The sequence below is a fragment of the Mesoplodon densirostris genome, chromosome 9 (assembly GCF_025265405.1).
Source record: "Mesoplodon densirostris isolate mMesDen1 chromosome 9, mMesDen1 primary haplotype, whole genome shotgun sequence".
Lineage (NCBI taxonomy): Eukaryota > Metazoa > Chordata > Mammalia > Artiodactyla > Ziphiidae > Mesoplodon > Mesoplodon densirostris.
The window spans coordinates 102,580,287-102,597,889 of NC_082669.1; the positions used below are offsets into that span (position 1 = coordinate 102,580,287).

The window sequence follows — 17,603 nt, forward strand, 5'->3', positions numbered from 1 at the left end:
AAGTATCCTATGGTGATTTCTTTCCTTTGAAAATTATCCAATTTGCTAGAAATTTCGGTATTTCAGATATTCGATCTAGTAACCTATAAGAATGCATGGGCTCCTTTGTCTAATACCAGTCTTACACATGAGGATGGAAGTTTGGGTGTCCTTAAGAATGAGCAAAGGACACTTGGATACAAGCCCTGAGGTTAAGACAAGCTTCCTCTAGGACTCCGCGAAGTTGTTATTTGAAGCATAGGATCTTTAAAACCTTTCAGACTTGGTAGGGCAGGGTCTTGGTATTGAGGGATGTGTGCCTTGGATGCATGCCCCTTATGGTTAAATAATTCCTGTCTGAGTAACTAGAAATAATCTATTTGTTTTTTAGTAGTTTTTATGTGGTCATTTTGTGATACAGTAGCCATACACATAGTTCCATGCAAGTAGAGCTGCAGGTTGTGGCAGACCCGTAATATAATAGACGGTAGTATATAGTATGCTGGCTAAAGTGTGGGTCCTGAGTCCAACTTCCAGGGACGGAAATGTGGTTTCACCACTTGCTACCCCTGTATCTCTGCTTCTTTCTCTGAAAAATGGAGACAGTCATAGTACTTACTCCATAGGACTGCTGTGAGGATAAACAAATAAAAAGCACTTATAACCGTTCCTGGCAAATGGCATTTATTGATGATTCACCAGACCTGCATAGACATCCTTCGGAGCAAGTTTGCTCTGGAATACAGAATACTCCGAGAGTGTTGCAGTTACAGGCAATTAATTCTGAACTTAGAAACAAGCGGCAGAGCCACAGTCTCTGTGTAAGAGGGAGAAGGGCTCCAACTTCCACGACAGAGAATGTGGGGAAAAGTCAGGTTTTGTCTTTGTCTCTGTGGCAACCTCTTAAACCCAGCATTATCCATTCATTTACTCACCCCTAGCATCATGGGTAAGAACACCAGTTCTGGAGTTGAATGGCCTGGGTTCAAATCCTTTCTCTACCTATAGGGAAGCTAATCACATGCTGAGGCAACCAGAAAATCAGGTACCAATATTTTCTTAGAGGTTAAATTTTATATTTAATAAAAATTCAATAGTGAACATGGCATAAGTCAGAACTTTGTTGAACTTCCATTGTCTCGGTGAATTTGTGTCTAAATTGAAAATCATTCTTGGAGAAAAGCTCTACAATTTTTTCATGGCTGTGGGCTTCAGTCAAGCCCCAACTCTTCCTCTTATTAGCTTTGTGACTTCAGAAGCTATTTAATATCCTTAAGTGTTCATTTTCTCGTCTATGAAATGGGATAATAATATCCGTAAGATAACTCATAGGAAATACCTCACACAATGTCTGGGACATAAAGACTGTTCATTATGTGTTAGGTGTCTTTACTGTTCTTTCAGTTAACAAATATTTACTGAGTACTTTTCATGTGAAAAGCACCTGACAAAGGACACTAGTGAAATAAAAGGAAATTATCCTAGAATTGGGAGAAGGATGTGCTGATGGGATTCAGAAAAAGACATTCCCTAGGGTAGTTCTCCACCTGAGGAGTCTCTCTATTCTCAACAAAGCTAATGGAATGATATTGAAAACAACAAAAATATGGTTTAAAAGCAAGCTAGAGGAAAATGGGTAGATGTACACCCCATTAATCCTGAGGATGCATCTCTAATTGGAATGCCACCCAGCCAAAGAGCCGGGATGGGTTGGAATGAGATCATGAGAAAGCTTGGGGCTGCTGGTTTGTGGGGTAATAAGTGAGTGTGGGTTAGTTCGGTCAGCTGCACTCAGGAATCCTGTTCCACTGGAGCCTGTCCTGGCCATGGCCCTCTCAGCACAGTAGCTGTTGATAACTGAAAGTGCCTTGATTCCAAGGTGACCAGAGGAGTCAGACACCTGTTTTGTGCTAAGAACCAATGGGCTTATGGAGTTGGTAGGGCTGCTGGAATGATTTTTTCCTTTGGTTGAAGCAAATGTACTCGAAGATGAAACTAACCAAGAAGACCAAACCCCAATAGCTTTGTAACCTCCAGTTTGAGTCCATACCACATTCTTGGGGTTAGGTTATACCCAAGAATCTTTCCAGAGGCAGAAGAAAGGACACATAGGATGGGCTAGGATCTTGAGGACTGTCATTGATACCATGTCTGGGAACAACACTGGTGTTCACTAAATACTCTCACACAAGGACTGAATGCTAACCCTCAAGGAGGTTGACTCTGAAGGGAGATTCAGTTTTCAGGTTGTCCACACGGAAGTGGGCAGACAGGCTACTATGGGGCCTGGTGAAAGCTGAAGAGCTCCCTTATATGCGTATGCAGGTTGTGTTCAAAGACGTTCACCATCATCAAACAGTAGATTTTTGTCCCATGTCATGGATAAGAATCCAGATGCAGACAGAGTTTAGTGATTTTCCGTAGAACCAAAGCTGGTTCAGGGCTCGCTCCAGTATACCAGCCTGTCTCGCTTGCTGTTAGAAAGCTTCTCAAAGCAGAGGTTAAGAGCTTTGTTCAGGGCTGGCTCGGGTGAGGGAGTGATATCAGATTATAATGGAATCCATGGTCTTTAGAACTACCGGTCATAAATAGAAGTGAAGAGCCTGCAGAAACTCAAGATGCCAATATGAAACATCCTCTTCTGGAGGATGAGGATGGTGAAGCAAGTCTCTTGATGAGAGCAAGAGTACAAGCAGAGAAACAATAAAAGAAGCATAGCAACTTGAGAAAGTTGGTCTCATTTTGTCTTAGGACCTTAAGGGCCTTCCTGAGGACAGGTAGGAAGTAGGATTCAGGCTCATGGTACACTAGGCAAGAAAGAGGGTGGCAGAGTTGGTGAGTGATCACCCCCCGTTCTGCACACACACCCCTTGGTGCACATCTTTTAGTCCTCAGTCTGGATGTACATCTGCATGGGGTTTTCCTGCCACTCAGGCAGACAGGCCAGGCTTGCAGCCACTTCCTTCTGGACAGGCCAGCCCCAGGCCTCAAAGAAAGGAGCCAGATTCTTCTGTACCCTTTCAGAGAACTTCTTCACCCACAGATTCATCTTGCCAGTGTTGTCTTTGGGGATGTTAGAGAGAGTCTGGTACTCAGCAAAGAGCTGGGTGAATGGCTCCCATCCAAAGGCCTCCTGGAGCTGGAAGAGAAGGAAGGGGCAGGATGAGGTACAAGTTTGTGAAAATACCTGCAACATGCGTGTTCGTGAGTGCATCTCATTTCTGGTGATTTCTTCCCCTTAATCATTCACTAGCTTCACTTCTTTGCTTGCCCTTATCTCCCCATCTCAACCCTGCACATAAACACAGTCTTGTTGGCTCATTCCACTTCTTCGCCACAAACCCTGTACCCCCTGAATGTAGTAGGGGACTACATGAGGACCCTAATGGCTGAAAAGAGGTAAATACTCAATAAATGACAGTTATCATTATTATCTCTATTTTAAAGAATTATATCCCCAGTTCCTAAGTGTCTTCCCAGGCATCAGACAGGTTTGAGCCCGACTGAGATGGGGATTGGGAGCCAAAATCTGGGAACTTCCGACACCTTCCAGACATAATAAAACCCTTGTTTTTTTTCTCTTTTTCAGCCATCTCAGAGCTGTGACTATTTTCAAGGCTACTGTTTTTCTCTGTGGAACACTGCCTTTGGGGCAAAACAAGGAATAAGCAGGTATGTCACAAGGGGCTCAAAATGAGAGTGACTCATACTTTATAGGGAACAGCCCACCTGAAAGCCATGGGCAGGAGACTCTTACTTGCCAAGATTATAGAGATTTAGAATTAGCAGGAATCTTGAGGTTTCCGAGACCACCCCCTTTTATGGAGGAGAATCCTCTGACTCTGAGGTGTAAAAGCCTGAGGACAGATGGCATTTGGATCAGCCTCCCTCTGGTCTCACTGTTGTGATCTCACTGCTTATCTGCTCTCACTGCTTGGCCTTTCACAATCGTCCTGTTCATCTCTCTTAATTAATAATCAACAAATTAAATATTTATCACACATACAACATTAAAAAATATCTGCAATGAGCCAGGTATTTTCACTAGGCAAAATGATGAAGGCTCTTGTTTTTCTGGAGGTCACTGATCAGTGGGAGAGACAGACGTGTAAGTAAACAAATTACAAAAAAAGTTGGCTTGTCAAGGAGATGATGTCGGGAGAAGAGGACAAGAGAGCTGAATTTTGACAGGTGACTTGACAGGTAACAGACAAGGTGTTCAAGCACGTTTCAGCTGCAGGAAGGAAATGTGAGGAGGTATAGAAACGAAAACAGCAAGATGTGTTCATAGTGGGAAGCAGCTCGGTAAACTGCAGGATAATTATGCAGATGGGAGATTGGGAGATGGAGCCGGAGGTGTTGGCCAAAGCCTGATGATAAAGGGCCTTCTGCACCCAGCTAAGCAGCTTCCGTTTTATTCTGTGTGCGAAGGAGAACACTTGACGAGCTTAAACATGGAATATTCAGATTATTTTGGAAGTGGCGTGGAAGATGGATTATAGGTGGTTGAAGCAAGATGCTGGAAAAACTGAGGAGGCTTTTAAAACAGAAGAGGATACTGAGGATCTATGCTAAGGCAACAGCAGGAGGAATGATGGGGAGCAGACCTCCCACAGGTGAAGAAAACAGAAGGTATCTCTCTGTCCTGGGACCAAGTCTCAGACTCCAAGGTGAGGGGTCTCCCCAAAGCTTTTGCAAAATGATATTCATGGTGAGTGGGTCAGTAGGTAGGGTGGAATTAGGGCTTTGCCTTACACTTCAGTGGCAACTACCATGTAAGGTCTCTTTCCCTATAGACCCTCAGACTGGCTCTAGAAGAATCCTGAGCTGATGCTACACAGTTATCTCACTGACTGGGGCTGTCTCACACTCACTCTTCAGAAAATGAGTGAAAAAAAAAATCAAAGAGAGGGTTCAGAAGTGCAAAAGCCTGGGCTTGTCATTAGCTCCTGATTTTAGGTTCTGGGTCCATCATTTAAATGTGTGACATTGGACAGGATGCTTAAACTCTCTAACTCAGTATGTGCCTGTAAAAAGTGGGCAATACCCACTATCTAAAGAGTCATGGTAGACAGTATAGGAGATCTGATATGGGGAGTGGCTTTGACAACTTGAAAATATAAAAATTCAAAGCAGGATGGGGAGGGGAAAGGGATTTATGCTTATTTCATAGGAAATCGACTCACTTTGGGACTTTGGTGTTCTTTTATTGGGTTGGTTATTTACTTATTCATTCTAAAGACATTTTGGGTTCAAATGGGTGATGGAAATATGAGAATCTCGTAGACAGATTTACCTCCTAAGAGGCCTTCTTGTAATGCAATTGCCCCTAAGACATCACTGTAATTATGAAGGGATGCGACACTCACTTGACCCATAAAACTAAGGTGAGGGAAAACAAAGCAAAGCAAAACAATCACCATTTCCGAGGCACCTACTACGGGACAAAGGACAAATGAGTGAGTGGGAGAACTGTGACTCAGTCTTGGGAGTGTCTTACTCAGAGCTTCTGCTCTTGACCGATATACCCAGAGACTACATTCTCTACTTATTTTCTTTTCACAGTATTTTTTATTTCCTCTTACATATCATCACAAAACCACAGTATGTGAGTGCGACAGGCATCATTATCTCCATCTTAGAGATGTATGACCTGAGAAGCACCGCCATGCAGCTAGGGGAGGTGGTGGGCCCAGGCTGATGGGGGTGGTGAAGGAGTTGGAGAGCTCCTGGGATCCAGGATGCTACACGACTGAGGGTCTAGTGGCCCCCATCTCCCTGAATTTCTGTTCAGTACCTTTAGATACGTTTCCAGAGCTGTCCACACATTCCAGTCATTCAGGGGCGCTCCCTTTCCCAGGTGTGTTTTGATCCTTTTCTCTCGTTCTGGAGGGCTCAGAGCTGGGTGGGCCTGAGCCCTGGGGATGTTCAGGACCGTCTCGTGCACATAGACTGACCAGAGGTTACAGGTGGCCTCGGTGGTGTGTGGGGGGAACTCCCACCCGTGCCGCTGCTGGTTGTGGCCCAGCTCGTGGATGGCTCCCCACAGACCTCTGCTTCTCATGCCCATCTCACTGATGAGCTCCTTCACTGACTGCAGGTGGCACATGATAGGGTATCCTGAGTGCATCCAGCCTGGGAACGCGAAAGGAAGAGTGAGGCATGGTGGGCGTGGTCCTCCCAAACCCATCTCCCTTCATTCCTCTCCATGGTGTAACTTTTTCTCGCCATCCTGGCTGCCACCATAATTCCAGAATCTCCATGCTGATTGGAAAGCAGATGCTTTCTTCGACTTGGTCTGAAGAGTCCCTACCCTTCTTCCCAGCCTCCTGGCTGCCACCATAATTCCAGAATCTCCATGCTGATTGGAAAGCAGATGCTTTCTTCGACTTGGTCTGAAGAGTCCCTACCCTTCTTCCCAGCCTCCACAATGGAGTTATGCCTCTCCTTCTCTCTGGCCCCCCAAATATTAACACTTTATATAGTCATTCTCACTATAATTCACTGCTTCCTTTTGTGTGGGTTTTCTTTGCATGTGAGTCTGCAACATTAGGTCCTGTGTCTGAATTTGAGATCCCTGAGGCTAGGGCAGTGCCATTCCGTCTCCTGTGTAAACTACTGTTGGCCAGATTTATACTTTTTAACAGTGAAAATCTTGTGTTTTTTTGAAGATTAGAAAACAGGTCCAGAGGAATTTTCCACATGTTGGAACCAGATTTATGGGGGTTTTTTTTGTTTGTTTTTAAGATGGACTTCTTTCCTCTAAACCACTGAATACTTAACATAAACCTCTTTACTCTCTCTTTTCACTGCCAACTCTGACTTACGTTTGAAGGAGATATTTCTGTTTTAAACTCTCCTTCAAACAATGCTCACTGCCATCTTGAACTCCTAGTACGAGTTTTTCTGAGACTATTCTCCCTCCTGTGAAATCTTACGCTTTAGATGAACATGATTTACCTTTTCACATGTAAACATCTTTTCATCTCCATAAAAGTCCATGTCTTGAACGTCTTTTTTTCCCTTACTTTACTGGTAAAATTATGCCTTACACATAGTAGATGTTTAAAAAAGGCAAAATAGATGTCAGCAGAAGGAAGGAAATAACAAAGATCAGACAGGAAATAAATAGAGATTAAAAAAACAATAGAAAAGATCAATAAAACCAATAGCTGGTTTTTTGAAAGGATAAACAAAATCAACAAACCCTGGCCAGGCTCACAAGAAGAAAAGAGAGGGGACTCAAATAAACAAAATATGAATGAAAGAGGAGAAATAACAACTGATACCACAGAGATACAAAAAATCACAAGAGAATACTATGAACAGTTATATGCCAACAAATTGGACAACCTAGAAGAAATGGATGAGTTTCTAGAAACACACAGCCTGCCCAAATTGAGTCAAGAAAAAACAGATAATTTGAACAGACCAATTGCTAGAAGTGAAATAGAACCTGTAATTTAAAAAACTCCCTACAAACAAAAGTCCAGGACTGGACGGCTTCACAGGGAAATTCTACCAAACATACGAAGCAGAACTTACACCAATCCTTCTCAAACTCTTCCAAAAGATGGAAGAGGATAGAACACTCCCAAAGCCATTCTATGAAGCCGCCATCACCTTGATACCAGAACCAGACAAAGACACTACAAAAAATAAAAAATAAAAATAAAAAACTACGGGCCATAAAAAGGCAAAATAATAAATAAATGGTGTCCACAGACTAGGAGCATCCCTCTGGAACACCCACCGGCTGAGATCTGCACATCAGCAACAATCCTCTCTGGACGGAGGAAAGGAAAGGGCTGGGCTGCCAGCCTGGCTATAGCCTGCATCATCTCATCCCAGAGGTGGAGTAAAGATTCGGGGTCCTCCAGGGCCTGGAGGTCTGCAGTTGGCACCGTCAAGATGATGTTGTCTGTTGCCAGCTCTCCCCAGGGAGCTGTGCTCTCCTGGATATGCCTCTTCCACTCCTCCAGGGATGTCTTACCTGGGAATAAAGGGCATGGAACCTGTCACCCACTTCCTCAACTTCCCTTGAGCTGAAAAACACAACTGGAACTCCAGGAGGAGGACAGTGAAGTGATGAACTACTGTCATGCGGGTCTATGTGCTGTGAAGTGAAGGACAGGCCCCCAGACCCTTCCCTCTGTTCTGCCCGGAAGTCTCCATGGACACAGGGTGTCCCTCATCTCCTGCCTCCACTGGCACCTCAAACAGTCCCTCCTCCTCCTGTCCACCAATCCTCTTCCCTCCCCTCCTTCAACCAGCCCATCAACACCGCAGCACCCCCGGCTCTCCCACTCCCCTCCACGTTCAGTCCACTCACCCAGCCTGTAATATGGGGCAGGCACAGCCCTCTTGATGGTGACGGACACGGGGCCCAGTTTACTGCCCTTGGGCACGATGACATAGAGAAGGCCACCCCAGAGGCAGGAGACTGACCGTTTGGTCCTATCCATGCAGCACTGGTGAGTCACCACAGGGGCTCGAGACAGCTTGCTGGCACTCGTCAAGTCATCAGTGTGGCAGCCAATCTGTACCTGGAGAGGCGATTCCACCATGTGTGCTGTGTGTGTGTGGTACTGTGTGGATGGAGGGTATTAAAAAACTCTAGCTTCCCCTTTCTATGAGCAGTGCATGCAAACCTGTGAGCTTTTAGCACTCCAAAAATCATAGGGACCGAAAGGTACGCAGAATCATTTTCCTAGGGATTTAAGCAGCTCCACAGTGGACCACCATCAGGCAGACCAGGCATAACCCCGAGGCTGATACTGACTAGGGTCCTGTGGTGCCTCTGTACCAGGCAGAACCTGGGCTCTCGCTCCAGGGTTCAAGCCCCTGAGATGATTCCAATGCTGGGAATGAGGCAGAGGGAATCTTCACCTGCCCTTTGTGCACAGACAGGAGGCCCATCCAGAGGCAGTGGGATATGGGGTGACGGGGGAGAACTGGTTCTCTCTTCCCCCTTTGTCTCAGCCTCCCCTCCTGGTCAGGTAGATTGAGTGCATTTTGTCTGGAGTCCTGTGACTGCTTTTCTTAGGTTTAATGTAAGTGAGCTCGAGAAAGGAGACTAACCCAAAAGAAACCCTTACTATGGTAGGAAGTGACCCTCAAAATGGAGGCAGGAAGAATTTTAGTTCTGCACGATGGCCTGTTTTTGTGAGTGACGGGGTTAAGTACACCCTTCAGCGATCAAGGTGAAGAGGTAAAACCCCGAAAGGCCGTGTTGGAGAAATGAGTGAGGTTCCGAATATGTAACAGGTGCTCCTTCCCCTCATACCCCTGTCGGGAGGTGGAAACCTGAGGGCTTGTGTTTGAGGACTGGATCTGATGTTAGGAGCTCTGGCATCTTCAGTCGCTCCCTTAGGCTCCCTGAAACTTAGCTGTTTCATCTGTGAAATCTGTAACATGGGCAGAACAATGCTTTCCTGCACTCCTGGAAGAAGTGCCGCGAGCTGGATGAGAATGAAGCTCTGTGGCTGTGAGATGTGGCAGTGGTGTTCTGGCCTTACCTTCAGTCCAGCAAAGACTGCAGCTTCAGACAAGGAGACTTCTGCATTTTGTCCATTTGGGAGGTAGAGCCCGGTACTCACCCAGGAATCACCGCTGCCTGACAAAAGCCATAGGAAAGGCTGAGTTATTTCCCGACCTGACTCCACCCCACCTGGAACCTCACAGCCCTTCCCAGAGGTGCAGCCCTGCCCTGCGCACCTCATCTCATCCATGCTTCTTGCATGCATCCCACCTAATCCCTGAGCAGAACCCCAACCCCCGTCTCCTGAGAAGTACCTGTTAGAGAATGGAGCTGGCCCACCTGAGCTACAGCACCTGCAATGTCCTGCAAAGCTCGCTAGCCCCACTTTCCCCCAGGTCCCTCATTCTGTACCTGGGTTGTTTCCATCAATCTCCACTGTGACGGCGTGTTCTGAGGGGTACGAACTGGAGCTGCAAGACCAGGTTCCAAGCCCCTGTGCCAGCTGAGAGCAGTCTGTGCCGGAGTGTGCCAGCTCCGTGGCCAGGCAGAGCAGTGCAGCCTCATAGGAGTCACTGGCAACTGGCTTTTCCCTGCTCACAGCTGGGAGGCCCGACAGACGCAGCATCTTCCTCAGGAGCCGGTGCAAGGAAGCATAAGCAGGGACCCCCTCTGCGGGGATCTGCAGGAAGCCTGCTCCATCTGCTCCCAGTTTTGCCAGCCAGCTCTTTTCCAGGTTCCTGCCCCTGTGGTTCACGATAAGCTGGAATTCAGACAGTGCCTTGCGGAAGTGGTAGCTCTGCTTCTCAGGGGTAGGGACAGGGAAACAGCCTGGGTTCAGAGTCCGAGCTAGGATGCTGAGGCCAAAGCAGTTGAGTACGACATTACCAGGGAAACTAGCCAAAGTGGAGCGGCCGGGGTTCTGGGAGGCCCACCACCAAGCCTGGCCCCCGATCAGCAAGCCCCCACCCTCGGCCACGTACTCCTGCAGCTGCTTAGCCTCCTTGTCACTGTAAGCCACACAGCAGTAGACACTCAAGTCAGCAGTCAGATGGGGCTCCAGACTGCATTCCAGGCCATACTCTGACAGCAGGGCACACAGATTTTTTAGACACGTGTTCACCCCAACTTTGCTCGTCTGGCCTCTGGTCAGCCAGCGCACAGCATTGAGCAAAAAGGGCCCCATCTTGGGCGTACAGAGCATGCCCTCGTGGGCAGCCAGAACCACACGGCCCCGGCCATAGCGGGCAGCTGCCAGGAAGCAGCCTAGAGAGGCATCTAAGCCCAGGGGGAAGGCCAGGGCCCCATGCACCAGCAGCTGCGAGGGAATTCCCCCTGTCTTGATGTCCAGCTTTGAGATCCCTTCCAGGAGCTCCTGCTGATCCTGCCCGAGATCCTCCCCAAACCTGGAAAAGAGACAAAGGAGAAGGAACAAAGGGGCTACAGTCAGTGAGTGAACCACTGAAATGAGCTCACTGAATAGAGCAATCTGTGTGGGTACAAAGATACACAGCTCATGCCAATCTTCTTATTCTTGCTAAGATTTGAGATTTGAATCACTCGTGTGACTCGCTTTATTGCAGTGGTCTGGAACTGAACTCGCAGAATCTCCAAAGTCTGCCTGTAACTGAACATATAAATGAATTGTTAGAAAAAATGGATCTATTACTCTTAGAGAAAGTAGTCCTAAGACATTTTTCAGAGTAACATTTCTGTAAAAGAAGGCAGTAAAAATCAAATCCCCCTCTCCACGTGCTAGCACTGATCTAGGAACATGTTACAAGTAAACTATTTAATACTACACTTGAAGATTTATACAAACTCACTCTTTTTAAAAATTGTCACTTAGGTGATTCTAATGTGCAGCGCAGAAGGACAGCCACTGCAGGCCACCTTCTCCAACTCTGAAGGCACTCCAGCCGTGTGGCTGACAGGGTCTTGGTGCTCTGGCCAGGTGTCAGGCCTGAGACTCTGAGGTGGGAGAGCTGAGTTCCGGACACTGGTCCACCAGAGACCTTCTGGCCCCACGTAATATCAATCAGTGAGATGTCTCCCAGAGATCTCCATCTCAGTGCTAAGACCTAGCTCCACTCAATGACCAGCAAGCTCCAGTGCTGGACACCCCATGCCAAACAACTAGCAACAGAGGAACACAACCCCACCCATTAGCAGAGAGGCTGCCTAAAATCATACTAAGTTCACAGACACCCCAAAACACACCACTGGATGTCATTCTGCCTACCAGAAAGTCAGGATCCAGCTGCATGCATCAGAACACAGGCACCAGTCCCCTCCACCAGGAAGCCTACACAGCCACTGAACCAACCTTACCCACAGGGGGCAGACACCAAAGACAATGGGAATTACAAACATGCAGCCAGCAAAAAGGAGACCCCAAACACAGTAAGTTAAACAAAATGAGAAAACAGAAAATATGCAGCAGATGAAGGAGCAAGGTAAAAACCCACCAGACCAAACAAATGAAGAGGAAATAGGCAGTCTACCTGAAAAAGAATTCAGAGTAATGGTAATAAAGATGATCCAAAATCTTGGAAATAGCATGGAGAAAATACAAGACACATTTAACAAGGACCTAGAAGAACTAAAGAGCAAACAAACAGTGATGAACAACACAATAAATGAAATTAAAAATTCTCTAGAAGGAATCAGTAGCAGAATAACTGAGGCAGAAGAATGGATAAGTGACCTGGAAGATAAAATAGTGGAAATAACTACAGCAGAGCAGAGTAAAGAAAAAAGAGTAAAAAGAATTGAGGACAGTCTCAGAGGCCTCAGGGACAACATTAAATGTACCAACATTCGAATTACAGGGGTCCCAGAAAAGAAGAGAAAAAGAAAGGGACTGAGAAAATATTTGAAAAGATTATAGTTGAAAACTTCCCAAACATGGGAAAGGAAATAATCAAGTCCAGGAAGTGCAGAGAGTCCATACAGGATAAATCCAAGTAGAAACATGCCAAGACACATTAATCAAACTATCAAAAATTAAATACAAAGAAAAAATATTAAAAGCAGCAAGGGAAAAACAACAAATAACACACAAGGGAATCCCCATGCGGTTAACAGTTGATCTTTCAGCAGAAACTCTGCAAGCCAGAAGGGAGTGGTGGGACATATTTAAAGTGATGAAAAGGAAAAACCTACAACCAAGATTACTCTACCCAGCAAGGATCTCATTCAGATTTGATGGAGAAATGAAAACCTTTACAGACAAGCAAAAGCTAAGAGAATTCACCACCACCAAACCAGTTTTACAACAAATGCTAAAGGAACTTCTCTAGGCAGGAAACACAAGAGAAGGAAAGGACCTACAATAACAAACACAAAACAATTAAGAAAATGGGAATAGGAACATACATATTGATAATTACCTTAAATGTAAATGGATTAAATGCTCCAACCAAAAGACCTAGACTGGCTGAATGGATACAAAACCAAGACCCATATATATGCTGTCTACAAGAGACCCACTTCAGACCTAGGGACACATACAGACTGAAAGTGAGGGGATGGAAAAAGATGTTCCATGCAAATGGAAATCAAAAGAAAGCTGGAGTAGCAATTCTCGTATCAGACAAAATAGACTTTAAAATAAAGACTATTACAAGGGACAAAGGAGGACACTACATAATGATCAAGGGATCAATCCAAGAAGAAGATATAACAATTGTAGATATTTATGCACCCAACATAGGAGCATCTTAATACATAAGGCAAATGCTAACAGCCATAAAAGGGGAAATCGACAGTAACACAATCATAGTAGGGGACTTTAACACCCCACTTTCACCAATGGACAGATCAACCAAAATGAAAATAAATAAGGAAACACAAGCTTTAAATGATACATTAAACAAGATGGACTTAATTGATATTTATAGGACATTCCATCCAAAAACAGCAGAATACACATTCTTCTCAAGTGCTCATGGAACATTCTCCAGGATAGGTCATATTTTGGGTCACAAATCAAGCCTTGGTAAATTTAAGGAAATTGAAATCATATCAAATATCATTTCTGACCACAACGCTATGAGATTAGATATCAATTACAGGAAAAAACTGTTAAAAATACAAACAAATGGAGGCTAAACAATATGCTACTAAATAACCAAGAGATCACTGAAGAAATCAAAGAGGAAATTAAAAAATACCTAGAAACAAATAACAAAACACGACGGCCAAAAACCAATGGGATGCAGCAAAAGCAGTACTTAGAGGGAAGTTTATAGCAATACAATCCTACCTCAAGAAACAAGAAAAATCTTAAATAAACAACCTAAAGCAATTAGAGAAAGAAGACCAAAAACAAAAAAATCCCCCAAAGTTAGCAGAAGGAAAAAAATCATAAAGATCAGACCAGAAATAAATGAAAAAGAAATGAAGGAATGATAGCAAAGACAAATAAAACTAAAAGCTGGTTCTTTGAGAAGATAAACAAAATTGATAAACCATTAGCCAGACTCATCAAGAAAAAAGGGAGAAGACTCAAATCAATAGAATTAGAAATGAAAAAGGAGAAGTAACAACTGACACTGCAGAAATACAAAGGATCATGAGAGATTACTACAAGCAACTCTATGCCAATAAAATGGACAACCTGGAAGAAATGGACAGTTTCTTAGAAAAGCACAACCTCTGAGACTGAACCAGGAAGAAATAGAAAATATGAACAGACAAATCACAAGCACTGAAATTGAAACTGTGATTAAAAATCTTCCAACAAACAAAAGCCCAGGACCAGATGTCTTCACAGGCGAATTCTATTAAACATTTAGAGAAGAGCTAACACCTATCCTTCTCAAACTCTTCCAAAATATAGCAGAGGGAGGAACACTCCCAAACCCATTCTACGAGACCACCATCACCCTGATACCAAAACCAGACAAAGATGTCACAAAGAAAGAAAACTACAGGCCAGTATCACTGATGAGCATAGATGCAAAAATCCTCAACAAAATACTAGCAAACAGAACCCAGAAGCACATTAAAAGGACCATACACCATGATCAAGTGGGGTTTGTCCCAGGAATACAAGGATTCTTCAATATATGCAAATCAATCAATGTGATACACCATATTAACAAACTGAAGGATAAAAACCATATGATCATCTCAATAGATGCAGAAAAAGCTTTCGACAAAATTCAACACCCATTTATGATAAAAACCCTCCAGAAAGTAGGCATAGAGGGAACTTAACATAATAAAGGCCATACATGACAAACCCACAGCCAACATCATTCTCAATGGTGAAAAACTGAAACCATTTCCACTAAGATCAGGAACAAGACAAAGGTGCTCACTCTTACCACTATTATTCAACATAGTTTTGGAAGTTTTAGCCACAGTAATCAGTGTGGAAAAAGAAATAAAAGGAATCCAAATCAGAAAAGAAGTAAACCTGTCACTGTTTGGAGATGACATGATGCTGTACCTAAGAATCCTACAGATGCTACCAGAAAACTATTAGAACTTATCAATGAATTTGGTAAAGTAGCAGGATACAAAGTTAATGCACAGAAATCTCTTGCATTCCTATATACTAGTGATGAAAAATCTGAAAGAGAAATTAAGGAAGCACCCCCATTTATCATTGCAACAAAAAGAATAAAATATCTAGCAATAAACCTACCTAAGGAGACAGAAAACCTGTATGCAGAAAACTATAAGACACTGATGAAAGAAATTACAGATGATACAAACAGATGGAGAGATATACCATGTTCTTGGATTGGAAGAATCAACAGTGTGAAAATGACTCTACTACCCAAAGCAACCTACAGATTCAATGCAATCCCTATCAAACTACCACTGGCATTTTTCACAGAACTAGAACAAAAAATTTCACAATTTGTATGGAAACACAAAAGACCCTGAATAGCCAAAGCAATCTTGAGAACGAAAAATGGAGCTGGGGGAATCAGGCTCCCTTACTTCAGACTATAATACAAAGCTACAGTAATCAAGACAGTATGGTACTGGCACAAAAACAGAAATATAGATCAATTGAAAAGGATAGAAAGCCCAGAGATAAACCCACGCACATATGGTTACCTTATATTTGATAAAGGAGGCAAGAATATACAATTGAGAAAAGACAGCTTCTTCAATAAGTGGTGCTGGGAAAACTGCACAGCTACATGGAAAAGAATGAAATTAGAACACTTCCTAACACCATACACAAAAATACACTCAAAATGGATTAAAGACTTAAATGTAAGGCCATACACTATAAAACTCTTAGAGGAAAACATAGGCAGACACTCTATGACATAAATCACAGCAAGATCGTTTTTGACCCACATTCTAGAGAAATGGAAATAAAAATAAACAGGTGGGACCTAACGAAACTTAAAAGCTTTTGCACAGCAAAGGAAACTATAAGCAAGATGAAAAGACAACCTTCAGAATGGGAGAAAATATTTGCAAATGAAGCAACTGACAAAGGATTTGTCTCCAAAATATACAAGCAGGTCATGCAGCTCAATATCAAAAAAACAAACAACCCAACCCCAAAATGGTCAGACAACATAAACAGACATTTCTTCAAAGAAGTTACACAGAATGCCAACAAACACATGAATGGATGCTCAACATCACTAATCATGAGAGAAATGCAAATCAGAACTACAGTGAGGTATCACCTCACACCAGTCAGAATGGCCATCATCAAAATATCTACAAACAATAAATGCTGGAGAGGGTGTGGAGAAAAGGGAACCCTCTTGCTCTGTTGATGGGAATGTAAATTGATATAGCCACTATGGAGGACAGTATGGAGGTTCCTTAAAAAACTAAAATTAGAACTACCATATGATCCAGCAATCCCACTACTGGGCATATACCCTGAGAAAACCATAATTCAAAAAGTTATGTACCACAATATTCATTGCAGCACTATTTACAATAGCCAGGACATGGAAGCAACCTAAGTGTCTATCAACAGATGAAGGATAAAGTAGATGTGGCATGTATATACAATGGAATATTACTCAACCATAAAAAGAAATGAAATTGAGTTATTTGTAGTCAGGTGGACGGACCTAGAGTCTGTCATACAGAGTGATGTAAGTCAGAAAAAGAAAAACAAATACCATATTCTAACACATATATGGAATCTTTAAAAAAATGGTTCTGGGGCCTCCCTGGTGGCGCAGTGGTTGAGAGTCCGCCTGCCGATGCAGGGGACACGGGTTCGTGCCCTGATCCCGGAGGATCCCACATGCCGCGGAGCGGCTGGGCCCGCGAGCCATGGCCGCGGAGCCTGTGTGTCCGGAGCCTGTGCTCCGCAACGGGGGGGGCCACGGCAGTGAGAGGCCCGCGTACAGCAAAAAAAAAAAAAAAAAAAAAAAAAAAAATGGTTCTGAAGATCCTAGGGGCAGGACAGGAATAAAGTCGCAGATGTAGAGAATGCACTTGAGGACACTGGGAGTGGGAAGGGAAAGCTGAGACGAAGTGAGAGAGTGGCAATGACATACATACACTACCAAATGTAAAATAACTAGGTAGTGGGAAGCAGCTGCATTTCATGGGAGATCAGCTTGGTGCTTTGTGACCACCTAGAGGGGTGGGATAGGGAGGGTGGGAGGGAGACGCAAGAGGGAGGGTATATGGCGATATATGTATACGTATAGCTGATTCACTTTGTTATATAGCAGCAACTGACACAACAATGTAAAGCAATTATACTCCAATAAAGATGTTAAAAAAATTGTCACTTAAACCTGATGAGCATATTTACTACTTCTTATTGAGAAATGGTCAAAATGTAATGAATTGAGGAAAGATTTTGTATTTCAGGAATTTTTAAAACCCATTTGTAGATACTTTGTCAAGCAACAGGAGATTGGTTAAATAAGTTATGGTTAACTGTAGATGGCATATCATATGGCAATTAAAATAATTATTGGAAAATGCTTAATAGAAAAAATTTTAAGTCAGATTCTAATATACTATGCTCTAAATAAGCCAAATTTTGCACAACAAACTGCCAAGAACAAACGAACAAAAAACAAAATCCACAAGACCAGACAGAGAAACATTATCCAAAGTATGTTTATCAAAATGTCTTCAGTGATCATCTTGGCTAGTGGCATTTAGATGATTTTAGTTACCTTTATAA

The 17,603-nt window shown here is 43.6% G+C and overlaps 1 protein-coding gene across 3 annotated transcripts in view; it reads right to left on the reverse strand.

Annotated features, from left to right (window-relative positions):
* Window positions 1-646: 646 nt before the first annotated feature.
* TCAF2 (TRPM8 channel associated factor 2) overlaps window positions 647-17,603 on the reverse strand; it is a 30,520-nt gene continuing 13,563 nt past the window's right edge. For 2 of the 3 annotated variants that reach the window (XM_060108002.1, XM_060108003.1), the window contains exons 3-8: window positions 9,872-10,863; window positions 9,498-9,595; window positions 8,312-8,525; window positions 7,733-7,972; window positions 5,777-6,114; window positions 647-3,118 (exon numbers count right to left, since the gene is read on the reverse strand). In XM_060108002.1, coding sequence (XP_059963985.1) covers window positions 2,864-3,118; window positions 5,777-6,114; window positions 7,733-7,972; window positions 8,312-8,525; window positions 9,498-9,595; window positions 9,872-10,863 — 2,137 coding nt within the window. In that variant the 3' untranslated portion in view covers window positions 647-2,863. The remainder of the gene's footprint in view (window positions 3,119-5,776; window positions 6,115-7,732; window positions 7,973-8,311; window positions 8,526-9,497; window positions 9,596-9,871; window positions 10,864-17,603) is intronic. The other variant, XM_060108004.1, reaches the window with a different exon arrangement.